At 55.6% G+C, this 17,536-nt stretch overlaps 1 protein-coding gene across 16 annotated transcripts in view; it reads right to left on the bottom strand.

The window, feature by feature from the left end:
- NFASC (neurofascin) overlaps positions 1–17,536 on the bottom strand; it is a 73,021-nt gene that overhangs the window by 39,609 nt on the left and 15,876 nt on the right. For 7 of the 16 annotated variants that reach the window (XM_044267710.1, XM_044267714.1, XM_044267717.1 and 4 more), the window contains exons 7-17: positions 16,402–16,452; positions 10,383–10,494; positions 9,772–9,956; positions 8,366–8,497; positions 5,890–6,033; positions 5,122–5,233; positions 4,691–4,857; positions 3,840–3,987; positions 2,529–2,653; positions 1,578–1,622; positions 233–334 (exon numbers count right to left, since the gene is read on the bottom strand). In XM_044267710.1, the coding sequence (XP_044123645.1) occupies positions 233–334; positions 1,578–1,622; positions 2,529–2,653; positions 3,840–3,987; positions 4,691–4,857; positions 5,122–5,233; positions 5,890–6,033; positions 8,366–8,497; positions 9,772–9,956; positions 10,383–10,494; positions 16,402–16,452 (1,323 nt within the window). The remainder of the gene's footprint in view (positions 1–232; positions 335–1,577; positions 1,623–2,528; positions 2,654–3,839; positions 3,988–4,690; positions 4,858–5,121; positions 5,234–5,889; positions 6,034–8,365; positions 8,498–9,771; positions 9,957–10,382; positions 10,495–16,401; positions 16,453–17,536) is intronic. The other 9 variants (XM_044267711.1, XM_044267719.1, XM_044267721.1 and 6 more) reach the window with 3 other exon arrangements.

Below are 17,536 nucleotides of genomic sequence, written 5' to 3'. Positions count from 1 at the left end.
CCACTAGTCTTTACACTCTCCCTTGGGGAGATAAAGGCACAGGGAGAATCCCCCTACCCGAAACACTGAGAGGGGAGCCAAGGCCTCCATGTGCTCCGCGAATAGCCCAGGGCACGTGTCAGGTAAGGGGGAAGCGGGACCAGAAACCAGGGCAAGGCCTCCAGCTGCTACCAGTAACCAGGCTGCTGTCCATCCCTCTTTTCTGGATTGGCGTGCAGGGCCCTGGGCTGACCTGTGATGGGGCTGTTGTTGTCATCCCCTGGGATCCAGGTCAGCCTCACGCTCCTCTCGGCCAGGTCTGTGAGCTCCAGGTCCCGGGGTCGGTCTGGCCGTCCTGGAAGCAGAGTAAGAAGACACCACGCGGGACTCCCCAGTGAGAGCCGGCCCGTCCCTGCACTGGCCCCAGCCTTGGACACTGTCCTACGACAGGTCCCGGACGGGCCGAGGTCAGCACCCGCAGGAACCAGACCTGGCCTTCCTGGAAGGGTCAGCCCAGGGCCCACCCCAGTTCCTCTTCCTGGGCCGAGGAAGAACAAAGAGGAGACTTCAAATTCCACCACCTCAAAAAATCATCAAAGGATGTAGGGCACAGAGAGAGCCGGGACCAACCCATCCCCTGTCTGTGGCTATTCTTAGGGGGTGAGCGTTTGGAAAATGCTGCCCTTTCCATGAGACCCATGCTGGCCACCTGGAGGGAAACTGGGGAGGAAGTGTGGGATCCGGTCTGATTTTCTCAGGATAATTACCTTCTACTCTGTGTGCCAAGGCTTGGAGGGGGCAGGGGCTCAGTGGGGTGTTGGGAGAGCCGAGCGAGGCGGACTGGTTAGGAGCGTGGGAGGGACAAAGGCAGAGGACTGGGTGAGGGTGGAAGTAGGGACACAGTCCAGAGCTTCGGTGATGGACAGCAGGACAGAGAAGTCCCATCAAGCCTCCAAATGGGGCTGGGGACAGCACTTTTGGGGGATCTGGTCTCACTGGACTTCCTCAGTGGCTGCCAGGGCCACTCTGCCCTGGGGACGAGGCCACCTCAGCGCTGCCAGTGGGGTATGCGGGATGTTTCTCCATCCTGGCTGCTCGGGCCAGTTAGCTCAGTGCTCTGGCTGGTTACTGGGAGCATCGGGAAGGCGGGTCACGGGAGCCCACGTCTGCGTATGCGTGCACACGTGTGGATGCAGGCTGTGAAGGGGTGTGCCGCCACAGACGGGGCTGCAAACAAGCCGGGCCTCGGGTAATCTGAAGAGAGGGCTTTCCCAGCTGCCCCCTCCGTGCTTCTGAGGCCGAAGCTGGGGGAGAGAACAGGCCCCCACCAGGAAGTGCTGAGTGTGGCCGGAAGGAAGGCATGGGGAGGAACAGCAGCAGAGGACTTTGGAGCCCCACCTAGGAAAGGCGCAGGAGCCCGGAGTCGGGGGGTGGCTGGGCTGTGAGGAGAGGGGCAGGGCCCTTGAAAGGCATCGGAATTGGCAGCGAGTGGCCTCCCCCTGGCACGTCCTGTGCTGTAGCACCTTCCTCCTCAGACCCCACTCTCCCTGCTACCTGGACGGGGCTCTGGCTGGGGTCCTGTGATTAGTATGAATTACCTTTGGGCAGGGCCGCCAAATGGTTAGTTGGAGTGGCCTGATCAGCTGCAAGGTAAGATAGGTTATCCAGGTTAGTAAGTTATCCAGGGTTATAGGTATTCTAGAAGGATGGGAGTAGGTGGCCAAGGGTTGAACAGTTGCCCTGGGCAGAGGTGTTCTGGGCACAACTTCGCTTCCATGGAGAAACCCTCCGCCACCCCTCAAGCTTCCTTTGTGGCTGGCGCTTGTCTCCTTCCCATCCCAATGCCCCCGTGGGCCTGGGTCTGCCATCCCCAGCGACTGTGAGTCACCGCCACCAAAGGGATGGAGAGCACCAACAGTAACGGCAACACGACACCCGAGGGAGGACAGAGAGGAGGGGACACCCAGCCATGTGCTTCCCTGGATAGGAAAGGTGATCTTCCCCTGGGATTGAGGTCGGCTCCATATTTACAGTCTGGCCTAGACACAAGGCAGCCATGATGGAATCGGTTTGCTAAATGCAGGGCGCCCTACAGAATCCCATCAGGAGACAGGGGCAGGGAGGGAGGGAGAGGGAAGCTGGCCGAAGGTGTTGGTAGGACTAACTCAAAACGCAATCTGCCTTCAACGATGGATTGTTTTAACTGGGTACAGAGGTCAAAATGATCACAAGATCATTTTGTGACAGTGACATTTTTGGACAGTGTCTAAAAAAAATTTGTCCTCTGTCCACCTTCTGTCCACCTTCCCTCTCTCGTTCAGGCATCCATCTGTTGAGGATTTGGGTGAGTTAATGATTCCCCTCGGAGGTAAGGTACCTGGCACAGCTTGCTCGGAAAGGAGTGCCCTCCTAACCCTTAGATCAGAGTGTCTGCCCAGCCCGCTGACCGCAGGTGATGGCCTGGGACCTGCCCAGGCCCCACCGCTTCTCTGGGATCGGGAAAAGATGGGATGGGGGAGGGTCAGAGCGTGTGTGAGCATGGCTGTTACCTAGCACAGTGAGGTAGGCCTTGGCCAGGTCCTGGTCCAGCTCAGTGCTGGCAACACAGGTGTAACTGCCCTGGTCCCGCTCGGCCACACCGTAGATGGTCAGGGAGTCGTCTTCCTTCTTCATCCTGCAAGGGCCCCAGGAGGGGTGGGGAAGAGGGTGAGTGGGCCGACAGTGGGGGAATGGGGAGCTCTGTGCCCTGCCTGCTGTCTCCCTGGAGTGGGGATGGAGGGTGAGAGGGGAGCATCACAGGCTGGGCTGGGCAGCCACAGCCGCTGGCAGGGGACAGGAGGCTCCCTCCCATGGTCTTCACCGTTACCTTCAAGCTCTTCAGTGCTTGACGGAGAGGAAAAGGCAAGTGGGTGAAGCAGAAGTGGCTCTGACCCATGTTCATGTCCTCAAACTCTCCAGTGTCAACTCTCTGTGCATTTCTTACACTGTGCCCCCCTCCCAAATGAGGGTACAGTTAGGTCCACCCCCCAAAAGGCAGGCTGGCTTCCCTCCCCTTCCCCTACTTCCAGCTGTCCCTTCAGCCCAGGCCGGTCTGTGCACCCAGGCTCAGGCCGGGTGTCCTGGGCTCCTCTGCACTGTCTCCTGCAGAGGGAGGTGGGTGCCACAGAGCAGGGTGGGCTGTGAAAGCTGTGGGCACCCACTGAGTGTGGATGCCTGTGCCTGCCTGTCAGGTATGCCCCTGCAAAAGCCAGATGATCGTGCTGCTCCCTAGGCCTGACCCTGCACCACCATCCCCCCCTGCGATGTTAGGGGCTGCGACAAAGAGTCTCGCAGAGGGAGCGGCTCGGACCAGTCCTCGCCATCACAGACTGCAAATTACAGACACCAGTGGGGACTTTTAGACACTATCAATGCCTCTGCTCCCCCCACACCACTTGAATCTGGACCCGGGAGCTCCCAGGTGCCAATGGGCTGAGACACCCCCGCTAACACCCTAGTGGCAGGCAGCTCGGGCCAGACCTGCCCTCTGCTGGACAACAGGGGCACTGCAAGCGGGGCTGAGGACTGAGCACCAAGGGGCCCTCAAAGCAGAAGAGGAAGGGAGGAGGAGTGCGGAGGAGGGGAGAGGGGGAGAGAAGGAGGGATGAGAGAAAGGAGTGGGCAAAAGGAGAGTGAGACAGAAGAGGAGGAGAGAGGCAGAGAGCACGTGGGATGGGGAGCCACTGGCACAGCCACCCCACCCCCAGCAGCAGTTCCTGGGGGACACGCAGGATGCAGCTCCTTATGCCCAGGTTCCTTCAGTGTGTTGAGGGCAAGGAGGAAGAAAACGGGCCCATATTCGAGAAGGAAGGAGCAGAAACCTGTTTCCGATGTAGAGAGGCTCATCATCCTTTAGCCAGGAGACCGTGAGCTTCAGGGAGGGGTCGTGCTTCACCCGACATTCCAGCTGCACCGTGGTGCCCCGTTTGGCCACCTGGTCCTCGGGCATCCGGAAGATCCTGGTGGGGTCTGTGGGGAAGCCGAGGGAGCTCATCACTGGCGTGGCCTCTACCACTACCCCATGTGGCCACACGGCGTGACATGCATGAAAGGTTAGATGGACCACGGAAGATGGCAGAGATAACGTTCAGTTATATGAATGGTGGGCAGGGAGGGGGGTGAGCATGTGGGCACGATCCAAGGAGGAAACAAGTCCTTTCTCTCTGGTTTGGAAACCTGTGATGATTTCCTAGGGTGGTAGTGGGGTGTTGGTGGGGGTCTCACTCTTCTCTCTCTCTTTTTTTTTTTTTTTAAAAGATTTTATTTATTTATTTGACAGAGAAAGATAGCCAGAAAGGGAACCCAAGCAGGGGGAGTGGGAGAGGGAGAAGGAGGCTTCCCCCCGAACAGGGTGCCTGATGTGGGGCTCAATCCCAGGACCTCGGGTTCATGACCTGAGCTGAAGGTAGACGCTTAATGACTGAGACACCCAGGTGCCCCAGGCTTCCCTTTCTAATCCCACGTGGCCCAGGCTGAACAGGACCCTGCCCTTCCAGCACCCAGGCCAGCTGGAAGCCCTGTGAGGACACAGAGGTCCACAGGGAGGGCCCCATTAGGGAGTTAACAGGACAAGCAGTGAGTTGTCAAAGGGAATGGCGTGTGGGAGTCACTTTGAAGAGATGGCTTCCTTGGCTGCCCCAACCTGCCCTCTCCCTACCAACCTCTCCTTTACCTTTGACCTCCAGGCGGACCTGGTTTTCAGCTTTGCCCAGGATGTTGGTGGCGACACAGGTGTAGATGCCTTGGTCCTCTTTGCGGATCATCTTGATTTCCAGACTGCCATTCTCATAGACGTGGTAGTTCCCACCATCCAGGTTACTCCCCTGCCCGTTCTTAAACCTCACGACAGAGCAGCAGAACACACAGCACACTGAGAGAGGGCCGGCCCTCCGGGCAGAGGTCTGCCTCCCACTGCTGAGTGGCCCTGGCAAGTCTCTGGCCTTCTCTGAGCTTCAGTTTCCGCCTCTGCACATTAAGGGGGGCTGACCTCAATGATCAGTCAACTTTCTCCCCATTCGGACCCCATAAGGTTGCCTGGTCTCGCTGAATACCGATTTTGGGCCGAGGACCCCCGGGAGCGTGGCCTGGTCTCCTGGAACTTACCATCGGAGCGTGGGGATGGGGGACCCAAAGAACGGACAGTCCAGCCGTGTCCGGTTGTACAGGATCACCCTAATGAGCTGGTTCCGGGGTGACAGCATCCGAGGTGGCACATCTGCAATTCCCGGAGAATGGACCTTGGCTAGGGGGACCTACCTCCTCTGGTCCCCACCCCCCCAGGTCTTCCACGTGCCCCAGCAGCGTAGCAGCATTTCAGGAGCCCTCCCTACCACCCCCCAATCCTTCCCCCATCAACCTCCCTCCTTTAAGAAGCCTCCCAGGGTTAGGGGAGGGAAGAGGAAGCTCATCCCTCTGCCCTCGACCTATCCTGTGTGCAATCCAGCTTTTGCAAAGGGTCTCCCCAGATTATACAGCAGCTACTGACACTGCCCCTCCGCACCCCAGCACATCTCCTAGTTGCCCCTGCCCTCTCCCTGATCTAGGAGTGACCCCAGTACTCAGAACCACCTCCTGCCCTGGGGCGCTGAGAATGCAGGCAGAGTTGGCCTGGATACGCGGAGGGGGTGAGACGGGCCCCTCCCCCTCCTCTGGAGACATGATCCTAGCAAGGAATCAACCTTCTGCATGCCCAGCCCCATGGATCTGAAGTTCCCCTCCTCCCTGGCAAACTCATCTTCCGTCTCCATGCTCCCTCCATCCCAGGCCCTCCTCTCCCACCCAGCTGGGCTGACCTTCGGAGCAGAAGGTGGGCCCACGACAGGGGCAAGCCGCAGGGAGGCTGCGCCAAGGGCGAGGAAGGGGTGCGCTCACCCAGCACGCTGACGAAGGCGTTGGCCAGCAGGTAGCCGTGCTCGTTGGACGTGTTGCACTGGTACACCGCCCTGCTGCTGATCTGGGTGTCCCGGAAGATGATGGTGTCCCCAGCCACCTCACGGTTCGGGTTGGGTGGTGCCGCTGTGGACAGGAAAGACGCGCCTCGTGAGAAACGGGAAGGGTGGGTAGAGGGCCCTTGGGGCTCTGGCCAGGGCTCCCTAAGATGACTGGGGTGCTGTGGAAGAAGCAGCCCCGGGGGGCCCCCAGGAGACGCGACTTCCGGCTCCACTGCTGCCTGGCTGTGTGACCTCGGGCCCATCGTCGAACCCACCGGGGCTGCTTTCTCAGCCTGTCCGATGGGACTGTGAGTCCCTGCTGGACCCGCGCGAGAGTTGGGAAGATGCGGTTGAGAGCGTGAGCCATCGAAACAAGAAAGGGGTTTGCATTCCAGCCACATCACCTCCGGCGTCATCAGCTCCTCTGAGCTCCAGCATCCTTGTGTGCAGAATGCGGATGACGTACCACCTTGCAGGGTTCTTATGAGGATAACCTGAGATTTTATTACATGTCTAAAGTCATCAGCAGGGGCACCTGGATGGCTCGGTCAGTTGAGCATCTGCCTTTGGCTTGAGTCATGATCCCTGGGCCTTGGGATCAAGCCCTGCACTGGGCTCCTTGCTGAGCAAGGAGCCTGCTTCTCCTTCTCCCTCTGCTCCTCCCCCCTGCTCCCTCTCTGTCCTGCTCTCTCTCCAGTAAAATAATCTTAAAAAAAAAAAAAAACCTCCTCAGCAGAGGCCCAGCACACACTGATTACTATTGCTGTTATTATTTTAATACACTTTGCATATACTTAAAGGTTTTGAAAAGGACAAAGGAATATACAACCGGATGAGACCTACCACCTTCCATCCTCGGAGCAGAGCATTCCTCAAACATTCACACAGATCCTTAAGCTGATGCCTGTCGAGACTGAATGAGTCCTTAAATTGGCCAAAGCTACCTGATCGTCCCAAGAAATGTGTCCTAAACCAAGAGAAGCTATTTCCTCCCGCAGTTCTTCCAGCACGGCTGGCTTGGGATGTAGAGAGCAGAGGCTGGGGAGTGGCCGCGGGCTCTCAGTCCTATTCACACATCCATCTGGGACTGGGACAAATCAGTAAATCTGGGCCTCATTTCCCTCATCTGTCAAGTTTTGGAGAATTACTCCCATCAATCTCCCACTCCGAGGAGCTTTACTAAAAGAACGATAATGAGCGGTATAAATTAAGTTTTCTAGAAACGTAAGGAATCGCCACTTTTCTCATCTTTCATGGGAAGGTGACTTTCCTCTGTAGGGTTTCTGGACTGAGCCAAGGTGACTTGGTTTGGACGGTCTGTGAATGCATCCAGGATAGCTCAGACCGATAGCCACAGTGGGGAGAGGACCACCCAGCGTCCGGCCCCCGAGGCGCCCCTCCACAGACAGCAAGTCTGAGCCTGGAACTGGGGAATCAGCAGGAGGCAAATAAAGACAGGTCAGCATCTTTATCACCCGCCCCCAAGTCCCCACTCAGCACAAAGGCATGAAGTCTACGCCAGCAACTTCAACACCTCCTTCCCTGGCAATTCTCGTGGAGCCAACTTTCTTCTCAGCCGCTCCCTGTAAGTGACAGGTGACCTTTCCAGGGCCAGGGCTCAGTGGCAAGTCTTGGGCTCTGCATTTATTCCGTGGCGCTATGGAGTCTGCTGCCTTTGTCTGCCTTGTTCCCAGAGTGCTGTCAGGACAGGGAGAACAGCAGAGGGCGGGCAACCTCTGCGTCTCTGCTCCTGCACAGGGCAAGGTCATGGGCTGGGAAGGAGCTCTGCCCCCAGCAGTAGATGGTGCAGGCGTCCAGCAGTCTCAGAGACCCACAAGGACATTTTATAAAGTAAATGCAACCGGAGAGACTATGATGGGAAAACTTGACCGAGAGCCCTGGCCAGAAGGGGCCCTGCAGTCACCTACTCCAGCCAGCAGCAGGACTCAGTTTCCCCAAATCTGGGCACACCCAGGAAATGCATCAGTGCTTCTCTGCTCTCAGGTGGCAGTTCTTCCTCCTATCCAGCCTGGCTCTCGGTTTGCTCTCAGCAGAGAGTGGGGCTTGGGTAACTAAACACAGCAGCTTACTGAGCTCTGCTCTACCTTCCATGCCCTTCCCCAACTCAGAGGCTGGCTCTCTGTAGACCTGGAAACTGGGCTGGATGGTGGTTTAGGGCAGAAAGCAAGATTCAAGAAAAACCCAAGGGAATTTCATGCTCCCTAAATATGGGAACATAAGCATAGGTTTCCTGCCTCTTGAGATGCCCAGAGAGCTGGGATGCTCCCCAAGCAGTGGCCAAGGGGCTAGTCATTAACTTTCTTCTGTGCACCCAGGGCTGGCGCATAGGGATGGGGCCTTGGAGGCTCTGAAGGGAGGCCCAGTGGAGTCAAGTGGGACAACGGCTTGTTACTTACACTGCAGAGGCTCCCCATTTATCATCCACTGGACAGTGGGCTTGGGGTTCCCATTGGCTCGACACACCAGCCTCCCATCCTCGCCAGGAGCCAGGATAAGGTTCTTGGGTTCGTCCAGCCAGTAGGGAGCAGCTGGAAGGCAAGCGGAGCGCAGGCCGCGGCGTTAGATGACTGGGGGCAGGCAGGAGACACCGACCGGCTCCCACTGGGAAGGCAGGAGCCTCCGAGAGCCAGCTCCAGACCCTCACCACCTGCCCAGGGGCTCGTCCTCATGGGACGACTCAGTCCAGCCTGCCTTTGGTAGGCTTGGCTCCGCGGATGCTTCCCACTCTATTTTGGGTTCACAGAACAATAGTTCTAAACTGCGGCCGCCCGTTAGACTCCTCTGAAGAGCTCTGAACAAACATGGGCACTGGGGCCCAGCTTAGACCTACTAAGTCTGAATTCTCAGGGGAGGCTGGGGCAGTGGATGCTTTTAGAGCCCCACAGGTGTTCATGATGAGCACCCGAGGGCGACAGTTAGTAAAGCAAGCCCGGGACTGGCCCCTCGGGATCCTGGGGCTATTGCTATGACATCAGACCATTTAGAAAAGACCTCAGGCATCAGGCTTTGGTTAGAGCAGACTGGCTGTCCCTTCCAACTGGGAATATGTGGAGATGGGGATTTTTTTTTCCTGAGAAGTTCCTGTGGATCGATCAGATTCTCAAAAGATCTTGATACCCCCCAAAAGGTTAAGAACCCCTGGTCTAAGCGGAGCGCTGAAACCAAAGTCATCAGGTCAACTGAGCGAGGGCTTCCCAAGTTCTTGCACTCTCAGAATCAGACCTCATCGTCCCCATCATCCGGTCAGCGCCAGGCGGACAGGAACTGGTGTACCCCATCACCCACAGCCGGGACCCATAAAGGCACGTGCTCTATTGCCCACCACAGGTCAGATGGGCCATCGGCACCATGGAGGGAGGGAGGTGGCTTTTAAAAAAATAATTTGTGCTCTGATAACTCCCCATTTTTAAGAGAAAAACCATGCACAAGTACACAGACAGCACAGGGCTAAGACAACACACCGTGAACGGGAATGCAAAATGTAAGAAAGAAATGGGGCTGCGTGAAATCCAAATGGCCCATGGGGGTACCCTCACCTGTGGGGGGAGCCCGAGGCAACACAGAGAGGTGGGGGATGGTCAGGGTGCAGCTCCTTCCCCTCATACCCACTGTGTACACACACACTCACTCTCTCTCTCACATCCGGGGGGTAACGCTGTCCCTGGCAGATCACTATTGCCACTAGCCAGTGTGTCATCGGGTCTCTCCTACTCCCCCCGCCCCCTCCTCCCCGTGGAGGGAAAGGTGCGCTGTGGTGTGTAGGGCTGGCAAATCATCATAATGAGAAATACACACAACGTACCCTTTACTCTCACCGAGATCGTGTGCCGGGTGCTGCCCATCTTGTTGGAGGCCAGGCAGAAATACTCCCCGGAGTCTTCCTCGGAGACGTTGGTGATGCGTAGAGCCTTGTTAAAGTTCTCAAACTTAGCCTTGTCAGAGGGGAGGTCCCCACCCTTCTTGTACCACGCGATGTCTGGTGTTGGGCTGGGAGAGGGAGCGAGCAGGACACAGGGGTTACCCCCAGCCGTGGGCCTGCTGCTCTTCCACCGAGCCCGGGCCACCCAGGCATCCTGGAAGTGTACAGGCGCTCAGGAGGACGGACGCTCCCCTGAGAGCGGACCTCTCCCGTACGGAGGGGGTGCTCGGCCACAGAGCACCGAGGCGCTGCTGGGAAGTCACACGGGTGTGAACACACGTGCAGGACATTACCCCGTCTCCTTTCCTTGCCCATTACCCATAAAGAAGACAGCCAGAAAGGGATGGGAATGATGATGCTTTGCAAAAGCCCGGCTAGGGGCTGTCTGTGTCTCTTTTCGCCTCCTCAGACTGCGGCAAGAAGAGCCCCTGCACAAATTCCCGCCCCCCGTCCTCCTGGAGAGGGACCAGAGTGGGGATGCGGGCTGTACGTACACCCCGGAGGCGATGCACTCCAGCAGGAGATCCATGCCGCGCAGCACCATCTGACTGCTCGCCGTGCCCTGGGGGTACATGAAACTGGGGGTCCTTTCTGCAACTCCTCGCGCTGAAATAGGATAGAAGATGCCGCCATAAGCCTCCTGCCCAGAGCGGACCCACGAGGCCCAAGCGGTCAGGCTAGGAAGAAGTGTCATCACGCCCCCTACTTACCCTGTTACGCTCAGAGGCACCAAGCCCCAGACCCTCTCAGCTGAACCCCACCCCTGACAAGGGCCGGGGCATCGCATCATTAAGAGAGGTGTGTTAGGAAGCGTGGGGCTCCCCGGCCCCACTGGCACATGTGTGTGAGCATCTCAAGTTCTGAAAGGATCTGCCAAGAAGAGTCCAGCTTCCTCCCCAGTTCAGTAAACCCTGCCTTCCTGGGCAAGGAGGGGGTTGCCTGAGCAGTGAGCCGTCTACCCCCCGAGCATCTTGCTTTGGGACACCAGAGACCAATGTGGCAGCCCCCCCGGGAGGCCATCTCAGCAGCCGTGGATGAGTGAGAAGGCACGCACTGAGGCCACAGGACAGACAACCTGTTCTCTGGGACCCTGGAGACAAGGAGTTGGGAGGAGCCCACAGAGACCCGGATGAACAGTCTGGTTTAGCAGAGACGTGGAGAGAATGAATGAGCAGAGATGACAGGAAATCGCTCTGGGGCCAAGACCATTCTGCTTCTTCACTAATGACTCTGGGAGGGGGCTGGAGGGAGGGTGTTAATTGGATGTGAGAGACGGGGGGGGGGGAGTGGAAAGGAGCAGCCAAGATGGAGGAGGGGCCGACAGTTCAACGAGGCTGGAACAGCCACGTCCGCCGACAGTGACGTGCACGTGGGGATTGGAGGCCAGATGGCTCCCAGAGATCGACACGGCTGGGGTGGCTGTTTGGCTGTGGACTGGGACATGCAAGTCTGGACCCCACCTTACCTGCATCCCACCTCTCCTGGGGAGCTTTTTGCACAGCTCTATGGACATGGGTAAGGTGGGAGGGAGGAGATGGAAGGTTTTCCAGCCAGGAACCCCAAAGCAAGGGGAAGCTGGAAGACACACCCCTGCCCAAAGGTGTAGGGTTGTAAACACGAAGAGTTAACTCTAGAAGCTGAGCCCACCCAGTGGTGCAGTGGGCCTTACGCTCAGTTGGAGAAGCGAGAGGAGAAAGGCAGGCAGAGCTGCCAGGAGCTGGAAGCCATCAGAGACGCCTGGAGTGGGGACAAAGGCATCTTCCCGGCTGGGGGCTGTTAAGGGGTCCCGGCCATGAGGACAGAGTGGCAGGGAAACTGATGTCCCCTACAGGAGCACGCTGGACAGGCTGGTGCCTGGCTGGATCCACAGGGCTCCCGTCTTAGAGGCACTCAGCTTCTCTCCACTAGCCATTGTGGAGTGCACTTCAAAGAGCTGGGGTCTACTTTATGCTTTCGTCAGGGGAAGAAATGATAAGACGTGTGCAGAGTTAGTGAGACGGCTGGCACAATGCATGGCACATAGAGCAAGCGTTCAGTAGGTGTTGGTGGGATGAATGAATGTAAAGGGAGAAGGGAACAAAAAAGAAGGCAACCGTGTACCCCACATGTTATTACTCGTGCAGATGTCCTCACATGTCCCACCAGCACACACATATACAACAGTGGCTACTGACCGGGTTAATCCATTATGTGGTTAATCGGTTACCGTCTATGCCCCTCGTAGCAGCCAGCTCTCAGGACCAAGGAAGCCGGATACCAAAGCAGCAGCTTCCTCCCACCCGTTATCATGGAATCCCCCAAACAGTCCAGATAACACAAGGTCAAGGGAACTGTGAGGAGAAGGCTATTTCAGGGCAGGAGGCTTTGGTGAGGCTGTCCGTTGCTGGGAAGCGGGGACGACGTGGAGGGGGCCCCAGCTTGGTTGGCATACTCCTTCCACACAGGGACAAACTTGGCAGAAGCCAGCCTGCGACCCTGTGGACATTTAATTCACACCATAGCACGAGCATACTTAGCCAGCAGAGCAGGCAGAGAAACAAGCCGAGTCTCGCTATGGGGGCCTTGACGTGTTGCAGCCATGACTATGAAAAGGTTACAGCCATGCTGCACTGGAAGGGTGTGGGCTAGCAACCACAGAATTATCCCAAAGGAAGAGAAGCTACTGGGAAACAAGCCAAAGTTCAAAAATAGAGGGAAGAACATCCTAAAAGTCAGAGGCACTAATCAGGGCCAGCGTTTGGTATAAGCCCGAGAGGCCAAGCCTGCGCTAATAGCTCTCTCTAGGCGTCAGAGTCACACTTACTCCTCACAACAATCCGGGGGAGAGGTATGTGGGGGTATGACCACCATTTCCAGCAGAAGGAACTGAGGCTCAAGGAAATCCATAGACTTGGCAAGGTCACAAGCCACTTATGTTTTGGATTCTGGACCATTTGGCACCAAAGCATGTCCTGAGAGCTCTCCGAGCTTGCCTCCTTAGAGGTGGTTAGCCCATCTGTCCCTCCTTCGGACAGCCAGCTTTGGGAGTATCAAACCAAAAAAACCCAAACCCAAGGGCAAAAGAGTCGAAGGGGAAAAGACTTAGTGTCTTGGTGAGCTGCTCTGGTGAACCTCTTCTGCTCGGTAAGACTCCGTCCCTCCGTGGTGGCCATCAGATAAACTCAGGCCCGAGCTGGAGAAAGAAGCTGGGCTAGGAATTAAGAGGCCCCAGAGTATTCTCAAGTGGATTCTTAAGGCCATGGAAAGCTTGAAGAGGAGTCAGGGTGACACGTGGGATGAGAAGGGTCACACATTATGGGATGAGAAGCTGGACCTAAAGTGGGGGTTATGAAAAATGTGGTCAGCGGCAGCTGGAGGGAATTACATGAAAACTGTTGGAGGACAATCCAGCTGGTGGCTTTCGGGGCCACTGCTCCCAAGGGAAGGTGGCTAGTTTCTTTCCCTGGGGAAAGAGACCCAGGAAGACTCTCCAAGACAAAGGTGATTTCTCTCTAGGCCTCTATACGGTGGAGGATGACAGTCTCCCAGGGTCACAGGATGTTACCTACCCTCTTAGAGGTGGAGATTCAGCCTGACGAGCTTGATAATGCTTCTCTTTTTCTCCCTGATCTTCAGGGCTGGGGTTGGACCTAATATTGGATAAAACTCAGAATCCAGATGCCAAAACTCACATTGGTGGGTTCAGGAAGATCTTCCCACAAGGCCCTTCTGACCTCTAACCTAAGGACAATCTGTCCTTTCCTGTTCTCCCTGGCTCAGGAGTGGGAGCATGGGTTTCCAAGGGGATCTGGTCAGCAGGGAGACATCAAGAGATGACACTGCCTCACCCACCTTGGCTTTAAAGGGCCAATGAAAAAATGTCTTCATCGATTCCTACAAGAGGAAGGGTCAAGATTGCTGAAAACCCGAGTTGCTTCCTTCTGTTAAGTGCTGTGGGTTAGTAGAAGAGAGCCAATGCATCAGATATAGCTGAGAACTTTTGGCAAAAACAGCTTTTAGGAGCAACTGGATCCCACATTTGCTGCTTTTGATTCCCAGGATTAAGAGCTTGTGGGGTTGGCTCTGTGGCATTTCATCCAGCTCTGGCTCCAGGAATAGTTGACGAAACAATCCCAGAAGACAAGAAAAACTCTCTGTCTAGTAACATTTGATACCTTCCACCGTCAGGAAATCTCTTCCATAAGTCTGACCTCAACCCCTCACTTTTTGAGAGTTGGGCCTTTTTTCTGATCAAGGTCTCAAGCAGGGCTGAGGATCTGAATAACTTTCACTTTTCTAGTCTGCCCTCAAGTCCCTCCCTCTGCAGTACTTTCTTCCCATAATCGTCCTTGCTGATTGGCTTCTTGCCCTTGGTTTCTCTTCAACTTCTCTGTGCCCATCTTGACCTCAGTCAGCACTAACACATTCAATCCTTCAATATCAATACTGGGGGGACACGTACTCATCACTGACGTGTCTGATGCCACACTAGCGACCACGTGCGTCACCCTGGTCACTGTTCACAGCAGTCTTGGGAGGCACATTGTATACCTACATTACAGATGAGGACATTAAGGTTTTCACACACTAAATGAATCACTCAAGGTCACTCAGCAGCCTGCATTTAATTGGAGGCTGTCTACCTCCGAGTGCCCACTCTTCTCTTCCTTGTCTCCTCACTGGGCGAATTCTATGTGGCAAGCCATCTCAGACCAGCTTCCCTCGCCACTCAGTGGGTCAGGGGCCATCTGGCGTAGGTTTGAAGGATACCAAACCACTGTAGAAATCACTAAAACAAAATGTAGTTTGTAGGGTGGCCCTACCCCTTTAAGAGATGTGCCATATTTCAAAGCTAAGCAGACAGATGCACTGGGCACTTGTCACTGTCTTGTGTCTCTAAGTCCCGCCCTGTACTCAGGAAGGACCTTATCTTTCTTCCTTTTCGTGTTTCTTTCTAGAAGCATTCGACCCAGCTGTCCTTTGTTCAGCATGTGTCTCCCTTTGGCTTTACGTCCCTTCCAGCTGGCTTCATGCTTGGGTCAGCCCCATTCATTCTACTCTGGATTGAGGAGAAGGGGTTGATCTCCATGTGCGTTCTTACGAGCTTCGCTGGGTGTCCTAGCACTGGATGGCGCTTAGAACTCCCACCCATTCACTCATAATCACATCTACCACTGGCCGCAAAGTTTAAGTGGCTGGAATCAAATTTATCCCGCTGAGAAAATAATTCTACATGCGTGTTCCCCTGCATGGTTTATCCAACACAAGGCGAGGTGCTTGGACCAGATGGTCTCTAAGGGACCTTCTGGCTCTGACATACTCTAGCTTCAAGAGTACTTCCGTAACAGATAACCTGAAATCCAATTTAGAGACAGGCACATTCCACACCAGTGCTCTGGGGCTCTAGACACAACGCTGGTTGGCCCCATTATTTTAAAAACAAACAGTGTCCTGAATCCAACAAAGATCTCCTGCTTCCCTGGGCAGTAAATCTCTTTGGCAGAATCTCTTTGGCTCTAGCTGCTTGATGCCAAGTTAGAGCCTTTGCCTTGCTCCGGGGCTCTCCCTTCTTCTTCCCCTCCCCCACTCTAGACACCGATCATTGTTTATATTAGCACATCACAATGCAGACACTTCCTATCCGAGGCCACAATGACTGCCCTGGGGACCTGCAGCCTCAGCTTCCGAGGCATAACTGATGACGGGGGCCAGCTGCCTTGCCAAAGCCAGCAAACGACTGTTCCCTCTGGCTGCGCCAGGAAAACAAGACGTTCTTGAGCCGTGGTGGGGGCTCAGGTGTGGAAATAGCCAATTACTCTACTAATCAGCTTGAGCAACCAGTTGTGTGATGAGTTAGAAACACGCCTCACGGAAACTCTTCTGGGACGTGCAAGTGTGCGGACTGGTGGGCCCTGGATTTGCACCCGCTGCCGGAGGACAGAAGCAGCCCAGGGAACAGAGACCAGGCACGGCCCACCTCCCTTTATACTTACCTTCAAAGAGAACTCAGAGCTGGACTCTCGCTCATTTTTCCCAGAGGGATTTTTAAAGAGACGTGGGGTGAAACGGTGCCCCCAGTAACTAAAACTAGATTGCAAGGCAGGCAAATCACATCCAGCCACTCTATCACAAAGCTTTCTGCATCCTTTAAACCGCTAACAGGCACCAGATTCCCTGTTTCCTCCTCACTGTGCAGACTCCCCTCTCCTCCGACACGCTCCCTCCACCCATCACAGAACCTTCCAGGAAGCTCTTTTGGAGTCCTACCCTGGTCCCACCAACCTGATCCAGATTTCAGCACCTGGCGGCTTACGCATTCCCAGAAGCCACCGCCCCTCGTGAGCTACTTCAGACTCCCGCACTGGCCACCGTTCTCCTGGAGAGTGGTGTCCAGGAGGGGGCCCCTTGGCACCCTGGTGTGGCTGACTGTCAGCCCCTCCACCCAGTGTGGGTTAATGACACGGTATCAGTCGAGTTAGGCAAATTGGGGTTAGGACAGGCAAGGTTACTCCCAAGGTTACCGCGGCGACTCACCACTATACATGTCAGGGTGGTTTCTTAAGGACGAGTCATTATAGGGGTTGTCTGCAATAAACAGAAGAGGGTGAGCAAACAGGCCACGGAGAGCTCACGGAGGCATAAACAGGGAGAGAACAACAGAAACGCGAAGCTGCGGAAAACAACCGGGGATTTTGCAAAGGAAAGACACACGGCGTATTTGGAAAGGAAATATGCTTGGTGAAAAAACAAGCAACATAAAACAGGCCCAAAAAGAGAAGAAAAGGTTAAATCCTGCAAAAGAAGGCAATAATAAAAAAATCTTCTTTTTAATGAAAGAAATTAGGCTTGACCTGTAATGGCTTGATCCTACTGTATTTCAAACAAATGAGGTAAGGATTAATGGTATCCCGTAGCCGTCTTTTGAACAACTTCCCATCAAAATCCTCAGTTCCCAGGACTCTGGATCAGGCCAGCTCCCGGGGCAGCTAAAGAGAAAGGAGTGTGAGTGAGCCCTGAGGGAAGGAGCAAAGCCCTCCCTGGGCGGAAGCTAAGGTGCACAGGTGGGCGGTCAGGGAGAGCAGGCAGACCAAGAGATACAGTTCAGCAGCTGAGACACAGGGACAGACGGACCCTTGGCAGCGCCCAGTGATCGTGGGCTGACCGGCAGCAAGCACCCCTCCCCACCTGAGCACTGGGCACCAGGCACCACCCTGGTCTCTGAGATGTCTCTGGTGGCAGAAAGCCCTCCTCCCAAGGAGTCCTGGAATGTTCTAGGGAGGCAGACAGGGCCAGACTGTGGGTCAGATTTTCAGAACAGAAGGGGACCCTGCCTGGGATGGGAGAGAGTATGTGGGCTTAGCATTCTACACTTGGATGGGAAGGGACCACGGACGAAGCTGGAGATGCGGAGCTCCTAGACTGGCTTGTGCTGAAGTCATTCCTTAGGGAGCAGACCAGTGCCTTTGGTGCCAATGTCAGGTAATTAAGACTGCTGGGCGTTTAATCCTCAGTGAAAGAGGTTTTGGAATAGGGCACTTAAGCCTGCCAAGCTTGGCTTTTCATTCTTCTACTGTCATCCCCAACCAGCTACTGGGTTCAAGTTTTGACGGTACCCACAGGGGGTGGGTGGACTGGAAGCCAAGCAGACAGCCCTGAGAAAGCCGGACCC

The sequence above is a fragment of the Neovison vison genome, chromosome 10 (genome assembly GCF_020171115.1).
Source record: "Neovison vison isolate M4711 chromosome 10, ASM_NN_V1, whole genome shotgun sequence".
NCBI lineage: Eukaryota > Metazoa > Chordata > Mammalia > Carnivora > Mustelidae > Neogale > Neogale vison.
Note: the sequence above shows the minus strand (reverse complement) of the source record. Positions and strands in the feature narration are given on the sequence as shown.